At 36.7% G+C, this 19,124-nt stretch overlaps 2 protein-coding genes across 15 annotated transcripts in view; one reads left to right on the top strand and one right to left on the bottom strand.

The window, feature by feature from the left end:
- Positions 1-13,009, bottom strand: part of sumf1 (sulfatase modifying factor 1) — a 29,125-nt gene extending 16,116 nt beyond the window's left edge. The window contains exons 1-3 of the mRNA XM_015347384.2: positions 12,060-13,009; positions 10,625-10,798; positions 9,263-9,337 (exon numbers count right to left, since the gene is read on the bottom strand). Coding sequence (XP_015202870.2) covers positions 9,263-9,337; positions 10,625-10,798; positions 12,060-12,350 — 540 coding nt within the window. The 5' untranslated portion in view covers positions 12,351-13,009. The remainder of the gene's footprint in view (positions 1-9,262; positions 9,338-10,624; positions 10,799-12,059) is intronic.
- Positions 13,010-13,173: 164 nt separating this feature from the next.
- Positions 13,174-19,124, top strand: part of itpr1b (inositol 1,4,5-trisphosphate receptor, type 1b) — a 137,091-nt gene continuing 131,140 nt past the window's right edge. For 13 of the 14 annotated variants that reach the window (XM_015347347.2, XM_015347346.2, XM_015347349.2 and 10 more), the window contains exon 1: positions 13,174-13,364. The gene's annotated coding sequence lies outside the window, so the exon portion shown is untranslated. Of the gene's footprint in view, positions 13,398-19,124 lie in introns of all 14 variants that reach the window. The other variant, XM_015347335.2, reaches the window with a different exon arrangement.

Genomic DNA, 19,124 nt, shown 5'->3' with positions numbered 1-19,124 from the left:
CACACCAACTGTTGGGCCAATTTTACCAGATGCCACTTAACCTACTAGTATGCCTTTGGACTGTGGGAGGAAACTGCTGCACCCAGAGAAAATCCACACAAAAACAGGAAGAACATACAAACTCCACACAGATAGCATTCCTTGTCCACAATTGAACCCAGGGCTCCAGCATTGTGAGGCAGCAAAGCTAACCCATGTGAATCCTGCTGGATTAGAGCATCACATATCTTTTACATAACAGAACTGAAAAGACGTAACAAACCAAAATGAACTTGGATAGATACCAAGATCAGACTTCAAACCAAAGATTAAAGACTGAAATCATACAAATTCCTGAACACTGTTCCCAGGTTGAACAGTTCCTCATCAAACAAAACTAAAAAATAAAATTCAAATTCCTCCTTACTTATTTGTCAGCTCGTGATGTATGCATTATTAACGGATGCAAGCTTGTTGAGCAGCGTCTTCGTGCCTGTTAATGTCATGTTTCCAGTGACTTAGTTCTCTGTTCCCACTGGAATGCTAGGTCTCCTACTCTGTGACTGTTTGAAATTCCTGACCCTACCATGTTTATGCAGTCTGTCTACACATTGGAGTTACTAAATGGCTTCTCCCTTTACCAGCTATTTTCAGCTCTTATCTCCAGAGTTACCTCTGTCTGTTTCAGTTCAGCCATATGAGGAATGATTTCATTTTCCCCACAATGCAAAAATTGGGACAATTCCATCGCTTGTGGTCTTGCTAGGCCCTTCCAGCCCGAAGGAAGAAGAGCACTCTAAACTGATAACATGGTACTGTACAACCAATACTGTGCTGAATAACTGGACACACTTACTGCATGTACGAATCTAAGCCTTTCAATTTCTTTCGGATATGAAGAGCATATGAAGAGCATTGTAATTAAAGAGCAAGAGTATGTTTTTAATGCTTTTAATGCTCCTCCCATAAAATCGCCAATTACCCACTTATTTTTTAATCATTTAAAGATCAATTTTATTTAATTACTGTATTTGCTTAGAGACTATCTCGTTTCAAACCAATTAGAAGAAGCTGAAGAAATCCATCTCAGTACATATAACATATATAACAGTAAAAACATGTTTAAATGTTATATTTACAATCAGTATTTGGGTCACATTATAGGACAAGACTGTAAACCAGAATGGATTGGAGAGAAAGCCACAGTTTATGCAAAGCACCACTGTCCTCTTCAGAGAAAACATACATTTCCTCATCATATTCAAATGTATGTCATGCAGTGCACAATGCACAAGCAAGACCCCATTTAGAATACCGTGTTCAATGTTGGTCACCACTGGCAATGCTCTGAAATCAGTTCAGAAAAGAGCAATCTGGTGCAGGTTTGTCTTTCCCGAAATTAATCTCTTTAGTCTTCACCAGAGGAGGGGACCTAATTCAAGTATTTAAAATCTTCACAGACACTTACAAAGTTAAATCTATGGACTTCTTTAAGAACACAGAGGACACAAATGGAAACAAAAGGAAAATATGTTTTAAAACTGACAACAGGAGGTAAATTACATAAAGGGATGTTGGAGTCTGGAAAAAGACACCCAGACTTGTTTTTGCCATTGCTTCTTTAAAGGTTTGTAGCCCCAATTTCTCAGACCAGTTATTAAATCTCAGCAACTAAATTACCAATATTGCACAATTTGAGAAATTCCAAAATAAGCAAAAAGTTGTAAACTTTACAAAAGTGCTGGATAGTCGCCACATTTGAGGGTGAGTGCACGAATTGTAATGTGAAATGGCCCTTCCTGCTCACTAGTCACTGCAATAACTCATGTAATTTGATGTATGTGTAAGTATAGGTTGCACAGCAGACATTTCATCACAGAAATGTCCCAAAGTGTCCTGCATGCAGAGTTTACAAGTAAGTTGTATCTGACAGCAAAACCGTCTCCAAGTTGACATAAATATTTCCAATGTAATAAGGCCACTTCACGTTACCAGAAGTTTTATTGCCTCATTCTAAATCTCAGAACATGGCACTGTGCATACCTGGAAATTTTGTCTATTTTGTGATGGAAATTGGAGATTTTACAAATTACTGTTTGAATTTTACTTTCATTGTGGTTTGACATGCACTCATTAATGCTGAATCTTTCAAACCCCTGAAATATAAAAATAGCCTTGCAGTTCCCCTTTAAAGAAATAGTTGGATGAGATTCATTGGTTACTAAAAAACATCTGAACTATATGAACCTATTGACTTCTTCTCATTCACGAACTTTATGCACAATTCCCACAAAAAGTACTGTGAAACAAAGTGGAAAGTATTATTTGTGCTTTACAGTCACACAATTTGTATTTGTTATCATGGGTTTAATAGAAATGATAAATACAATATAATGTGCCTTACTTTGGGTAATTCCATGAGTGCATTTGATCATATAAGAGTAAATTCAATACTTTGTGTTCAACCCTGTTCTGGATTGGTATCCTGTCCAGGAGGGAATCATGTGCTCTCTAGTCTGCTTAACACTACAGATACCAGGATGAGCTGCAGCAACTCTAGTATGACTTCAGTGCCTTTATCTTTTGTCTTAAACTCAGTGATTTCAAATGACCAAAAGTACTGGGATACATTCACTTTAAGTACATTTTGAAATACAAGAGTACATAATTAATTGCATATACCTTTTGAGGCATGAAGTCTGCGAACTAAAGTCTTTGTGTAATAATTTCAGGTGCTTAGCTGCTGCCCTATTCAGTTCTTGCCTATTCCTGGGGTGTCCTGGTATCAATTCTTTCTTTGTCATGTAAAATGCATGTTCAGTTGGATTCAACTTTGGAGACTGACTTGGCTAGTCTGAAATTTTCCACTTGTTTCTCCTGATGAATTCTTTGGACACAGTACTTTTCGAGAGGACAGGACATACAGCACACACTGCTGTGCGCAAATCTTAGACATTTTGCATTTTTCTACTACTTTCAATGTTTTTTCTTCTTTAAGGCAGAAATATTTTTCTTGTGATTAAGTACACAACTTTAGCTTTTTTTAAAATTAAAACATTAATCCTAATGGTTCTGTACTTGGGATTTCAAAAAGTAAACTCCTGGCATAATGGACATGAAGAGAGGAACACATGATGTTAATAATGAGGAAAACATGACAATGAGTCAGGTGCTGTAATAGTAAAAAACACTAGCAGAGGTTTTGAATCAATTGTCGATTCTCATTTATATACATATATTAAAAACTCCTCATTGTATCCAAGATATACAAGACTTTTTTGCACAGAAGTATAAATGTAATCCATAGACATGCCAGCGAGCTTTCCTAAGAATGCACTACTTATTTTAGAGAAAGATCTAGTTCAGCCTGAAAAAACAGCACACACGAGCATCGCTTTCAACTGCTGGTCCTCAACCAGGATGTATTCTAGGTACTTCACATTGTGGTTTTGATTAAAATAAAAGTCGCACTAAAAAGACCAAGAGAAGCCCATCAATCTGTAAATGTTGAATCTAAAAACACAGCTGTGATTAAAAAAGCATTGCAAACAGTGCAGTAAGAAATTACACTGTCACCATCCATTATAATATATAACGTTAATTACTCTGATATGATACTATAGCTATTTTACAAATGCTAATTTACAGGTACATTTCAAAGACACCTACAAAATTTGTCAGAGCACAATAGAATAGGTCTCAATACCATGGCACACGCATACAGTAGATTACTTTGTGTGCAGCAGTGTCCAGCATCCTTAACATGGTTGTCACAATGCTTTACATTTGTAATTTATGGCACAAGGTTAAATCTCATTCTCCATAGACATTCATTTTTCTATGGAGTGCTTTTTTATTTGCTTTCTGATAGCACTTATTTGTAATTCAATTTGTAATCATCTGTATTGAATTGTAAATTAGCTACAAGATGCCCATCAAGACAGAAAATGTCCCATGGCCTCACTCACTGGAGTCATTTTGTGGATTCAGCATTAAGCTGACCATTCTCGACCTGCTAGTTACTTTCTACAGTATATAGTGTAATATATTTAATTACACTTTCTCCAATGCGCCGGCAGGTTGGATTTTGTGCTAACATACACCATAATGTACTGCAGCAAAAAAATAAAACAGATAACGCTGCTTTGCATTGTCAAATGGAAAAGATGACATATTTGAGACAGCACTGTAGTCTTCCCCATATGCTGAGAAGTAGGTCACAGCCAAAAGAGTGTGCTGGTTTGTGACGTGCAAGCCTCATCACTGACCTCATCTCAGATACTGCTCCTGTTCTGCCAGTCACTATTTCTTGCAGGCCCTTCTGCTCCTGGTACTGTATTTTAAACCATAGGCAATGGTATATTCTGGAATATTAAAATATCATGAATTACTGTAAGTGAATGCTTCAATAATCATAGCCTAGGTATTCTAATTAAAAGAAGATTATTGATATTTCTTGCCACGACTAAACTGTGACATTTTGTGCATCCTGTGAGGGTTTCTTAGATACTGAATACCTGCCCATAGGATTTCACTGCATGAATCTGTAATTGAAGGCCTAACAACTTCATTTCTGTAAAAGGGTAAAAAAATCCTAAATGCATTTGCACACCTATAGCACTTGAAACTGCTTAGTGCTGAAAACATGAGGCACAAAGAAAAATATATCTCCTTCTGATAAATGAGTGTGAAATGTGGATTTTTTTCAGAATCTAAAGGCTGCTGCACCTGTTGAAGGCTTTCAATTATGAATCCTTAATTAAAATTAATATCAAATCTATGCGGTTCCACTAAGTGTACTGACTGTAAAGTGTTTTTCCAGCTGAATTACCTTTTCACCCTCATATTGCTTTTGGTCTACCCAGTGAAGATTTGAAAAGATTGACAGTCTTTTATTTGCTCAGTTTCTTGACTTTCTGTCATGAAGCTCCATTGTTCTTTTCTTCATATCCTTTCTTAGGGCACTTAAATTAGTGGTTTGATTTTATTCATCATCTGACATTCATTTCCAGTTTAATACCTCAATGAATAAGAGCAAAAGCCAAGGCATTCTACATGAAAATTTTGAGAGTTTAAATAAACAGATCAATTAGAGATGGAACAAGAAGTTTTATAGGTCTTTTTACGTTTACATCAACTAAGAGCCAACATGGGTTGATGGAAAATTTGATGCACTGCCAGCTGAGTTGTGTAATGTAGATACTGCCAAGATTGGATATGTTGGGCGACTTTTTTTTAGAAAACACTTGCTGTCCATTTTAAGGCTTAGCCTTGAAAAAATGGATTAGAGTATAAATCTCTTTTTTTTGGAAGCAGTGCCAAAGTAATTGTTTATAAAAGAACTCTTATTAATACATGATCTAAAAAGTGTGATAAAGAAAACTTAACACACTGTATGGGTTGAACTGAAGCCCCACTGAACCTAAAGGCTTTTCTTAGGACAGCAAGGAGGTGGCACTTGTTAGCAATCACAAGAGTCAAGAAAGCCTTGAAGCTTACTGTTTTATGCATGTCTCAGTGTCAAGCACGCACTGCAGTATTCATGCCAAAAACAACTTTATCCAAATTCTGCCCCCTCTTCAATCTCCATAGTAACTGACTGTGTTGATGCTGCACCATCTGTAAGAGATTACATACTGATATGCATGCTAGCACATTACTTTAAGCCACACCATTACATAAAGAACAAAGTCTTCTACCTCTGTAAAACAAGCTCGTATTTTCTGAAAATATTCCAAATTTACAGAGAAGTTTTAAAACTAACAATGTCAAATGTACTGCGTAAAGCACAGTGAACTCCAATACAGATTTTACAGTATAACTTCACCTGGTTGCTGATTGCGATTTTGAGTGTCATAGTGAAACAAACCTCCAACTGCTCTGGAACACGTTAATGCCATAAAAGACATATTACAAAATTAAATGGAGTATACTTACGTGTATATAATAAATACCAAAAATTATGGGCATCCTCAACTAGAGAATTAGTTTTTCAACACACTAGAGTCACTTTGGAAAAAAATGAAGGTACGTTGGGTGTTGTAGTAATGATGACGATGACCACAATAGTTGCTTTTATAGTATGTGCAAAATACATACTTTTCAATATTAATTAAATCCTACCTTTATTTGAAATATATGGCAAACAAAATGCACTTTAATGGAAAATAACTCTCTGCATTGTGGGGAAAAAAAATACAAATCCAACTGGACTCTTATTCATAACGGACTACGGTGTATAGAAGCACATATTGAAAAAGTCAACAATAATTCTGCCCAATAATACAAAATGTGCAGCCTTTGGTCCTGATACCCATGTTAGAACACTTTGATTCCAAAATACACTGGGTTATTTTATTCAAAAACTGGGCTTATGTTGCAAAGACGTTGAAGCTTAACCATGAATGAACTTTCCTGTAGCATTTGAACACGTAATAGGTGTATTCCATGCTGAAAAGAGAAGGAAAAAAACACAACGTTTCTGCTGTGGAGCCTTCTTCGGGTGTAAGGTGCCTTTGCAGCCATGCATGCTAACACAGCTACCCACCTGAACTACTTTCCTGTAGTATATTGACCTGAAGAACACTAAACTTTACTGGGGAAGACTATAAAATAGAGAAAGGATGAAGTGGATGTGAAATCAGTGTTATTGATTTGAAGAGCATTAAACTCTTCTTTGTCCTAAGTGTGACCCCAGATAAAGCATTTGATATTTGATAACAGTCAAAACCAAGAGGTGTAAAACTGTACAGCAAACTGAAGAGTAGTCATTTGTATTTTTTTTATTTTATATAATTGATATTTCCTCTAAGAATATTCCTTCTGAAAATATTTGGACAACTTCTAACAAAAAGCTGTTAATATGTAATTCCTTAGCTTCAGCTTAAAAGTTACCTTATTCACTACAAATATGTTTCTTGTGATTTAGTCTTAAATAACTGTACAGAAAACCTCTTATTGAAGGAACAGTAAGAAGACTAAAGCATAACAAACTAGTAAAAAAGTAAATCACCCATGTGCAGAAAACGATCTTATTTGTTTCAGCACTAAATTTAATCAAAGCAACTGACCATTAAGATAACCTCTTGAACTCTTGTGGTACCATGGGAAACTCACTAAACCATAACGATATCATCACTACAACCTTCCCAAAGAAAAATATAATGTGCAAAGGGAATTTAACGAACAAACTTCAAAGCAACAGCTGCAGTGATTGAAGTCAATGGTTCTTCCACATTTGCATTTCAATACCTCACCATTAAAAATCTGCAGCACTCAGTCGTGGAACTAATGCCGGCTTTTTCTGGAATGTTGCAAAACGGGATCCATTCATGCTAATTTTACCTCAGTTTCCCTCACCTTCCTTACCTCTCTAACGATTTGCAACTCTGCAATCAACATATGAATGAAGCCTATTTACAGCACTAAGCAGTTCCTGGTGACAAGACGATAAATAACACGCCTGTGTGTGTCTAAGCCTTTATGAATTCTCAGTGTTGTGAAAGCATTTGAACATTGCAACTTATTGAAGGTCACGATGTTTATTAGAAAATCTGGATTTTTTAACAAATCTATCAATGAGGGCAGCGATTATAGTCTTTAAAGTACTGATCTAGAGATCATTATATTTAAAAATATAATAGTCTGCCAGAATAATGATAGCAATAGAAAACAATAAAACTACGGGTAATACAATTAAAAAGGAATACATTCAAGATGTTCTCAAATCAAATTCACTTTCGCAAAAATATACATTTGGGGTTATATATTCCTTGATTGAAACGTATTTAACTCAAAGTTGTCCAATATACAGTGTACTGTATACTATAATGTATACAATACACAGCATAAATATTTAAAGAAATATTCACTTTTCACTATTGGTTGTATGTATATCTTTATTTATACCTCACACCTGAAAAAGGCTCCATGGCCGAAATGTTGCGTTTTCTTTCTTTTTTTTTTCCAGCATGGAATAAACCTATTACTTGCTCCTGTACTGTATATCTTTAGTATGTTCCTATGCTAATAACCTCTCCTAACATTCTGTTACCTATGGACAACGTCTTTAACTGAAAACGGAATATAATGACATGCAAATAACACTTCCATTAGGAAAGGCTGGATTCATACAAAGCATTTCTCTTAAACTTATTTTGGATGATGGATAAATAAAGACAATAATAAAATATCTTTCAAACTTCAGACTGACGGGGACTGCCAAATATGTAAAGAGAGATTGCTTAAATAGGTTAATTAATGCCTCACTTACTTAAGGGGAAATACAAGTGAAAATGCAATTAAAATAAACTTGAACAAGGAGCCAATTTAACTTTGTCAAATCTTTATAAGGGAATTAACCTATTTTGTTACTTGGAGATCAACATAACAAGATGGCTTTGTAGAGACACATTTACAGAAACACCACTTTACAAGTAACCATTGCTTCTGTTACGTGTTTGATGTTTTAAGCATTGGTTATACAGTATCTACTTTACTGTCCTGGACACACTGAGTGTCAGTAATTCATGGTGTCACTTGTTGTGAAAGTTAGATGAATGTAATAAGTAAATAAAACATTAATAAATAAGTAGCGCTGGGATAAAGAAGCTTGCATGAAATGTTGGAAAACTATCAAAAAATTCCAGAGTTATTTCTGTCCCCTCTTTGTAGGTCACTGAATTCCCAAAGGCACTGAAACAGAATTTGTATATGTAAAAAGCATTTGACAGTGCATTTACTAATTTACTTATTTTATTTAACAAAAATATAACCAGAAGAGGTCTGGTACCAGATTGAAATGGTTAATAAAACCTCATAAGAGTGAATCTGGCTTTGGTATTGTGGAACACTTTGCTTTCTTGGAGACATCCCAAGAAATGATTTTGTGTTCCACTCCTCATTTAAATATCTGCAATCTTGAAAGGGTATAATGAACTATCTGTAGTGTATTTCATAAGCCTTTGATGTCTTAGTAACATGGACCTAAATTCCTCGGATCTGATCTTGAACTTCAACAAAGAGGTAACATTTTCATTAAGAAATTATACTCCTGTTCAGAAAATTAGATACTGCATGCTGAGATCCAAAGAACCACCTAAAATATTTACTCCCTGTGAACCGAGGGTAAAATGTGGAATGATGACCTTATGTATCTTCATGCATGAATTCCAGTTTAACCACAGTTGTATTTTTAATAAGAAAATATATTCTTCTTAAAATTACAGTAATCATGCAAATGATCATCACACACGTTTGAAAATTCAAGAAGTAGAACACTTACTGCTTGTGAGATTTGCGTCTTTACTTGTTCGCTCAATAAACCTTCATACACAAATGAGTCCCCGAACTTTTCTGCCTGAGAAAAAAAGACATTTAAGAAATATATCTTGCACACTTGCAAATAAATTTCACAGCTTATACAAATCAATAGTTTCAGCTGTCCTCACACAGGAATCGTTTTGAGGCTCGGAGATATCAACTAATTGACTCCCAGTTGTATCTCAAAAACTGAAAACGCACCTAGATTTTCATGCTCAGTTAACTTTTAGGGGTAGCTTGGTGGTACAGTAGATGCTATTGCTGCATCAAAGTGCTGGGGCCCCGGATTCAAATCCAGACTTGGGATGCGAGTTTATATCTGTTCCTAGTGTTTCATGTGGGTTTCCTTCAGGTGCTCCGGTTTCCTCCCACAGCCTAAAAACATACTGGCCAGTAAGGCTTCTGGGGAAATTGGCCCTGGTGTGAGTGTGTGTCTGCCCCGCAATGGACTAGAGACCCGTTCTTCCTTGTGCCCATTGCTTGCTGGGATAGACTCTGGCACCCCCATGACTCTAAAATAGAATACTTGAACTTGAACTTTATTGCCATATGTAACTGCTACTGGTACAATGGAATTCTTACTTACAGAACGTCTCTCGATTGTAAAACAAGTGTAAAAAACAAGACAAAGTGCAAACAGTGCATCAAGACAATGTGCAAGTAAACATGTAGACAGTTTGAATGTAAACAATACAGATGTGTAAACAATGACTGGAGATGTGCAATAGATAAGAAATTATAAAGAGGTAGATGGTGATGGTGTAGGTGTGGTCCAAGGGGGATGGCTAATTGTGTTCGCCAGTCTCACTGCTTGTGGATAGAAGCTATTGAAGAATCTAGTGGTAAGTGTCCGTATGCTCTTATATCTCTTGCCTGAGGGAAGTGGGGTGAAGAGCTCATGCCCGGGGTGGTGACTGTCCTCTGTGATGGCCAGAATTCTACCACGGCAGCGGTTCTCATAGAGCTGTGTTCACAGTCCAGGTTAGATCTTTAGAGATGTGAATTCCCAAAAACCTAAAGCTGGTGACTGTTCCCACTTCCGTTCCATCAATACTGAGTGGGCTGTGAGTGTATGGCCTGTGTCTCCGAAAGTCCACTATTAGCTCACTATTACTTGGCTAGAACATGAATGGATAGGCGGTTCCCTTATTTTCTGGGGCTTAAAAACAAAAGATGGATGAACTTTTAGCAACACTGTATAATGGGTATGAAAACATGTGGAGGCTACTGTATACAGACTCTGTTTCCATGGCAGGCTATATTTCAATTGGGAAAAAAAACATTTAATTCCTTCACGGCATCCATGGCAGGGGAGAGACCTTACGTCTGTCACATAGCCGGTGGCGTTGACAAAGTTTTCAAACTCCAAGTTGCTGACTTCATAGACATCCATGTAGAACTGCTGAATGTGCACTGTGCGTGCTGGGCCTTCCCCGTCCTGAGGTATTGCGGGCTCATCTGTACCCATCGTGAACTTCCCCGCTGGGATCAGCACCATCTAGAGCAAAGAGAGCGAGTACTGAAATAAGACAGCCCCATGATTACAACATGTAAATAATAATGCGCTGCACTCGACTAGCCCTTGTCATGGACACTGCATTGATTTCTGTTCGGATATTGAGACTAAGATCTAAGTATCAGGAAGACTGACAGCTTCAAACCCTACATACCGGAGAGTGATATTCCCTGGGGGAAAAAAAAAGAAATGGTTTGCTTAAAAGAATCACCTGTCTTGTCAATTATGACATGGTGGTGTGGTAGTAAACGCTACTGCTTCACATATCACTAGCGTGCCGAGATCCATTCCAGCTTTGAGGTCTGTCTAGATGGAGTTTTCCCCCTCATTCATGTGAGTTTCCCCTGAATGCTCCAGTTTCCCCCCAGCACCCAACTTCTCTAAATTGTGTCTTTAGTTTCGGGGACTTCATAGGAGTGACGTTGTTGCCAGTGCAACCAGCACTGTCTATAAAAATTTAAATAGAACCAAATCAGCACAATGTGCTAAATCCTCTCCTCCTATATGTTACATTTCTGATGTTTGGATTGCATCATCTATTATCCATCATACAGTAGTCATAACTTCCAGTATGATGCAAGTAGCTCATCATGCGTGTGTTCTGGATGACTGGATAGACCCAAACGTTTAAACTCAAACTGTCATTTTGTGAACAATCCCAGCATTTCACAAGTACATTGAGTGAGTTAATCTGTTGTTTTAATTCGGTTTTAGCACTACAACACCTAAAAGACTTCACAACATTGACCACAGCTCCATAATCAGAATACCGGCAGACATTTACTTGAGATGTCACGGTCTCATGAGCTGAAAACAGTTTTTTAACAGTGAACATTAGATAACAATAAAAAAAACATTCACAGGTATAGTGCTGGCATTGATACAACTATTCAAGACCCCAGACACCTTGTTTTTAAAAACGTTGTATAACAGCAGATTCGCTGTATTTGGTTTCTGTTGTATGACGTTTTGTATGTATGTGACGTTGCATACTTTCACTTTTAACCACTATACACCATAGGTGAGATGAAAATCTTAGGCAGTAGTGCAATAGGATTTAAACCTGAGTTTGCAAGCCTCTTTATAGCAAAACAAAACAAAGTTCAAATGAAGTAAACAGAACATCACACTTAGATGCATGTCTGATAAATTAAACCAATGTTAAACGTTACACAATTCCAAACGCAACTTTCTGTCCCAAACTTTATCTAACATAGCGTGATGTTTAGGTAATCGATCACACCTTGTTATGAATGGCTGCAGCTTTTGCATTAACCTCATTTTGTGCCTTCTCTTCGTTTGCTTCTTTGGCGTATTTGGCACTTGCTTGTTCAGACAACGAAGAGAGACTTTCTGTGTCCGCAGTCTCAACTTCTCTGTTCAAAGATTGACATCCACAGCTTCGACCTGCCGAATTAGAAGAAGAAAGCTGTTCCGCTCTCGTTGTCGCTGATCTCTCTTCGTCTGCTCCATTGGCGTGAGATGCAAAGAAAATATTTATTGAGAAAAAAACAAAGGCGGAGAAGGCTAACATCGTTACAACTTCCTCAGTCCTGCAGTCTCAGACTTAATCATTTCTTTGTGCGTGCAGCCATAGTTGTTTAGCGTCACATGACTAGTCAGCTGACTTTTTGTGTCCGTTCAGCATTGTTTTAATCAAAAAAGCAAAGGCATTGAAAAATCAGTTCTATATTTTGGGTTCCTCCCTTACGTGTGAACACAGTATAAAGCGATGTAACACCATTTAAAAAATAAAACACTAAGATGGCAATCTTAGTGCCTGAGGTCCCAGCAAAGTGCTGTTGCTGAAGTTGTCTTCTCACTGAATTCTTCTTCCGACTGAACTTGACAGAAAAACTGAAGCTGCTTACGCGACTTGTAAAACATACTATTAAACTTGGAAAAATTAGGTTTCATATGAAACTAAAGGATTGCCTTGAAGCAGCTTGCATGCTAGTAGTTAAGATTACCCAGTTTAAAATGTAAGATACATTTTTCGATTGGCTGGTTTCGAATACTTCGGAATAATATCGAGGAAGACGCATATATTCAAAATACCAAATAATTTTGTTAATATATGATAGTTTGGTGTAATGTCGGATAATTTTAGTCCGTTTTGCAATTCTGAAATGAACGAAAAGAGCACGATAAAATAAGTTCACTTCTTTCATATAAAACTACATAGACTCTTCAAGTACCTTTACTTTAACTCCTCCTCCACATAATTGGCAGTATGGGATTTGTAGTTATAAATAGTAATTCTTTACTGTCAACTTTCACTTATCAGTTGATCTATGAAACAACATTTCCCATAGTTCACTGCGGATATATAATAATCGGCAAAGAAGTGCAGCTTTGTAGTGCTCATGTGGAGGTAGTGCAGAGCGGAGTGAAGAGGGGAGGTAAAGCGCTTAAAGATCCGCCTCTTTTTTTCTAACGGGAGTTTAAATAACATGGAATTAAAGGAAAACGGGATCTGGAAAATTATCATCCACTAATTAAGGTTGAAGCGTTGCAGCTCCCAAGACCAGCTCTTCCTTGAGCGAAGGTAAAGTTGTATGCATCTCTGCAGTTTTAAAAGGCAAGCATCTTAACCTGTGTTGTTAGTATTTACTTCTCGTTTAAATGTGTTAAATTTACGACGCACCTTTCAGTCGGTGATCTCCAAGCAACCTCAGATCGCTTTCAATGGAGTTGTTACCGTCAACTTCTTAAGGGGTTCGAATGAGTTCTTGATCGTAAAGCACTAATGAATTCAACTCAAGTTCATCCTGTATGGAAGTGATTACGTTTTAGTTTTTTTACGTTGTATCAAAAATAGGCATAGAATTACATTATGGTTAAGTGATAGTAAAAATCAGAGGAATTGTTAAGATTGTATCCTTTTACGCTATGCGTAACGCTCAGGAGAACTGTTATGGCTTTGCTTTAATAACGCAAGTATTTAGTATTCGTATCGTGTTTAAAAAAAACGTTTAGTCCTCTATTTAATAGATAGCATTCGTAACTCTAAAAACTAGCGTTCACCGTCACTATTGGGAATTCTTTGCGTGCAGTAGCTACAGTACCATTTGATTTTGCAGCACAGCACACCCCATTCCCAAGATTCAACGAATAGTGAAAAGTGCATACCACTGGGCACATATACTACTACATTTTCTACTGCAAAGACTCGCATGTCTGTGCTTTTAAGAGCTTCAAAATGAAGGACATGGAATACAAGGCCTCAGGAAATATGATGTGCGTTTTTAAAATTGTAATACCCTGTTATACTTTGTGTCCGTACTGAAGCCGGCGCGGTACCGGTCTTTTTTGTTCGAGTTGTTCTTAACTTTTAGTCGCGTTCCCAGGATAGCTTAATATGTTCAGTGACAGAATATACGACAGAAAAGAGATTGGGTTATTTGTAATCATTAGCCATTGTGAGTAAAAATCATGTTAAAACTTTTCTGGTGGTTTCATAATATTAAAAATATGACGGAAGGAAGCAGCGTCTATCCGAAGAAGTAACATACCTATACTCCGAACTTGTTGGCTGACCTGACATCATGTGTTTTGCAGAATAAATCCGCTTTTCTGCTTTAAAAGGCATTTTAAGTTTTGTGGACATTATAGGACGTTTATGGGTTCTAGTTAGTAGCCATACAAAAATTCGGAAAAGTGGCTTTGTAATATGAATGTGTTGTAAGCTGCTTTAAAACTGATGTATAATATTTTGAATGAAGTATAGTATTGGAAGATATGATTCATTGTCATTCCCAGCCTTAACATTCTCAAAATATCATTTTAAATACAGTGTTTTGATGATAATAGCTTTAAGTAAGGAGGAGGATAATGACATTACTAAATAAATATGAATGCCCAAATTCATTGTTTTTGTGTCATTGGGAAATTAGTGAACTGTGGTATTTTGATTTCTTTTTTCAAATTTGTAATGCGCCTAGTTTTGTAAATGGTTGGCTCTTGTTTGAAAATTGAACGACGCAATCAGATTAATTTGATAGACAAAACATTCACTGTGTCGCTGATGTACTATAGTATATTGAGCAGTCTTGGTCATAGCCTTCAACACAGGTAAATTATATATGTGTTCTTTTGTGTGTTCTTCAATGACCTTTTGGCTAAAAAAGAAATGGAGAAAACAAAAAGTGTCAGAAACAAAGCAAACAATCAATGAATAAACGACATCAAAACATTCCCAGCATTAATGTCTGCTGAAACCAGTTTGATATTTTTAAACGGACAATTCAATTTCTTTGAGTAGCTCCCCAGTAACTAGTGATGCATAAGTGGACTGACCTCTGTATACTGCGACACAGTTCTTTTTTAGAGCACCGAATGCTCTATTCAGTGTCTTCTAATTAAGTCACTTGTTGCATTTATGTCCAACACTGTATAGCGATTGTGGCTGCCTTGGTAGAAGTAATGAAAAAACATCTGAGTCTTGAGTGGGTGAGTGGGCTGTCATCTTAGAATCAGGCACAGATCATTTGTTCATTTCTGTGCATTTGGGTACAGATGGGAAAGTATGAAGGCAAAGTGTGTGTTGTTGAATTACTGTGCTTATTTACACTGAGCAATGAAAATAAACTGTTCTAGTCGATCGGTAACGTTTAAATGTGGACACCATTTATGTGAGAATATTTATCAAAGTTTGTGTTCCTGAATGTAAGTTGCTTCTTTTTGTGTTTACAATTAATGGTCGACTTCAATAAGGCCACACACTTTTACAAGAAGTACAATGCTTTCAATTCCTTATCTTGTAGGTTTTAACTTAGGTTTTAAGCAGTTGACAGGTTAGAGGTCCCATATCTGCTCTTCTCTGAATTTTTAAAAACATACTTTCTGTATTTTAATGGTAATAAAACTCTTCCCATCACCTCATGCCACTGCTGAAGTAATCATACTTCTGCCGAAGTATCCATTCTGTAAAATCATGCAGTAGTGTGGCTTCACCAATTTACCTTGGGTAAAGAATAATGTAAAGAATAATGGTAGAGGGAGACATTGATCTTCTAAAAATAAAGCCCTGAATGAATTAGAAGAGACTGATGCAATCAGAATCACTAGCAATCTAGTGCAGGAAGCAGTTTGAATGCTGATGTCTGGTTTTTGTGCAAATGGGTATCAATTAGCTTCCCTCTGCTCTTCCTTGGATTTCAGCAGTTCTCAGTGAGAAAAATTGTGTGTGTGTGGTTTGGTACACTGAAACAGGGTCAAACAGGTTGCTGTTTATGGTTTTACTCTTCTCAGAAATGAGTTCCTGAAATACATTCAGTGCCCTCCAGATGAATTGAGGCGACAGTCAAAACTTCTTATGTACAATCAATAAATCTGCAATCATGACATTGACAGGATCTATTTGTCTAATATGATATTTTATGTTTGGGTGATTTCAAGAATACATATGATGATGGAACAGAAGCATGTTTTGTATTCATCCCAGTGATTTCAAGAGACTCTTCTCTGTCTCATTTAGCAGTCTTCTCTGGCTCAAAACCTTTTGTTTTTGACTGCAGCTGAAACCCTAGGAAGAGCAGAAACGGCTAAGTAATACCATGGCTTTACTGTCCCAACACTTTCAGAGGGTGCTGTATCCAGAATTGCTAGGGAGGCAGACTTGGGGCAGTTTTATACGGTATATCTACAAGTGGTCTTTGGAAGTGAATGGTTTCTGGGCAGTCTGGCCTCTGAGTTCCTGCTGGAGTCTCTGACATTTGTTTTGTTGTATGTGTGTCTTCCCACACACAGTGACTCAAGCCCTGCGATGTACTGTACATCTGTGCTAGGCCTTTGGTCTTTCTGAGCAATATCCATTTCAGATTGCATACAGTCTGCTCTCCAATATGGATTTGTTAATATGAAGGTACAGTGGCTTGTAGTGTATTTGGTTTATTTTATGACACAGGGTCCAGTTCATGTTTTATTTACTTGAAGATTATTTTGAGCTAGTAAACTATAGTCAGACATTGGTGATGTCACTGGGTAATTTAATACATGTAACAACATAAGAAAGGAGAGGAAGCCATCCGACCCATCTTGCCTGTTTGCCAGGCGTTGGCTAATAGATTTCAGTAACACATTGAGCCCCTTTTTTGGAAGAAACCAGAGTGTTGTCTTCATCAATGTGGCTTGTTCCATACTCCCAAAGCCCTTTGTGCCTCTTTTTTCTTGTTTTAAAATACACTTTCTTATGCACCTTATCGTAGTAACAGTGGGGTCCTGACATTTTGTGAGGTTTCAGCGCATAGAACTGTTACGAATAGCCAAATTAGTATATAACCAAGTCCACCCCTATACTGGTGCATAATCTGCTCCAGTGTATAGTATATATGGTTAAAAGATAGGAGTAACCCTCCATATATGACAAAGTTAGTTAAAATAACATTGATCAATTGAAACAAATGGTCATTGCAAAACCTAATTGTAATCCGCTAAAATAAACAACATGAATCTGCGTCTGTCATTCCGCACACTGCCGACACAGAACCAGAAGCGTTCTCTACAATACAAAAACAAGAGCCCATTGAGTTGCGGGTGTTGGGTGTCGGGTACTTGGGTAGGGAGAGGCTGAATCACCAGTTACATTGATCTCACAATTAGTCTAATTTGAAAATTGTGCATGACATCCTTCGGCTTGGTTTCATCCCACTCCACAGCCACACCAAGTCACGAATAAGCAAATTTGTGAATGTTAAATTCAGAGCTGTGGAGATCCTCCTGGCCTATGTTACTGAATGATTGACTAGAAAACATTAGGAAGTGTATTGTGAATTTATTGCCTTTTTGCAGTAAAGATATTTAAAGAATATGTGATAGCTGGTCATTACTAAGGAATGAAGGTTTTGATATCCTTAGGACCTTCATTTGTTTTCTTTTGAATTCAGTTTTGGCAGAGAAATAGTCTGAATGTTTTCTCAAGGGAAATAACGTATTCAACCCAGTATACTCTCAGGACAATTAAGGTTTTAAGATTTTTTTAGATTTCTTAAGTTATTAATCACAACTTCTCCAAACAACTCAAACCCTTAATGTGGTTATATTTAGACAGCATATCATTCCCTGTCCAAGTGATGGGTTTTTTTTCTGCAAGAATATTCGAGAAAGTCCCTACTATCTATACTTTTGTCTTTTTATCATAACATTGTAAACAATGGGGAAAAGTGTGAAAATATCCATGCACATACACAAAGATGAACACAGGAATTATAACAGGTAACAAAATTTGGTTAAAAATAAAGTTCCCCACACTGCTGACCCAGTACTAGAAGCATTTGTTACCATATCTATCGTCTTTTATAACATTGTAAGTTCTGCTTAGCTTCATATTCTTTAGGAGGGTACCTGGAACTGCATTAAGTTTGGGAAGGAACCTTCGATATAATAATCACAATCGGTTTGTGCAATAGCTTTCTGCATATTCAGCTTCCATTTAAAAGCAGTCTTAAATTTTATTTCTTTATTTGTGCTGTATATGAACGTAAGATTAAATAGTTCTATGTTCTACATGTTTTTAAACTCTTTTATTTATGGAATGTAGAATTTCAAAGGCTTTCTCTAGAAAAGTAGGTAGTTCTTCCTGAGTATTGCCAGTGTGGCTATCTTACATTTAACTTACTGTTTAGGCACATTGAATCACATTGATCATGATTTATCAAACATTTTTTTGGCAAAATTTGATGAATGTATTCAAAGAATAAATAAACTTCTTAACACCATTCCATTTGCTCTTGCATATCATTTGGGTTTCGGTTCATCATGCAGAAATTAAACTTTCATTTAACTTTGTGCCTCTTTGAAAACTGTACTGCACTTATACAGGGGAAGAGACTCTAATACTGCCTGTTTTACTATCTCTAGGCTTTTCTGCATGTTTTCTTCATGGCCTGTCTCTAACATGTCCTGTTATTCTCTGTAGTAATACAAAAAGTTTTTGTAATTCATACCATGTATACCGGACATTTGGGATTCATCTGATCCAATTACTAAAAAGAGATATGTTATACCTTGCAGTGACTGAAAAACTGAAGAAATGAAAATTGGACATCTGTTGAAAGTTTCTGTATTTTATTACTTTATTATGTAATTAAAGGGACTTTCAAGTAATTTCAGATGCAGTCTTTGTTACTTCGGTGTTATTTGTGGATGAAAGTATTTCATTTAAGTATTTTGATGTAGAGTCTTCTCATTTTACATATGTTTGTTCTACCAAATAAGTCAATAATATTGACAAAATAATACAGTATAATGCTATTTTCCCATGTTGCACCTTTTTTAGTATTTGCAAATAAGGAAACTCACTTTCATG

This window comes from Lepisosteus oculatus, chromosome 4 (assembly GCF_040954835.1).
Source record: "Lepisosteus oculatus isolate fLepOcu1 chromosome 4, fLepOcu1.hap2, whole genome shotgun sequence".
NCBI classification, from domain to species: Eukaryota; Metazoa; Chordata; class Actinopteri; order Semionotiformes; family Lepisosteidae; genus Lepisosteus; species Lepisosteus oculatus.
This window is presented reverse-complemented; position numbering and strand designations above follow the sequence as displayed.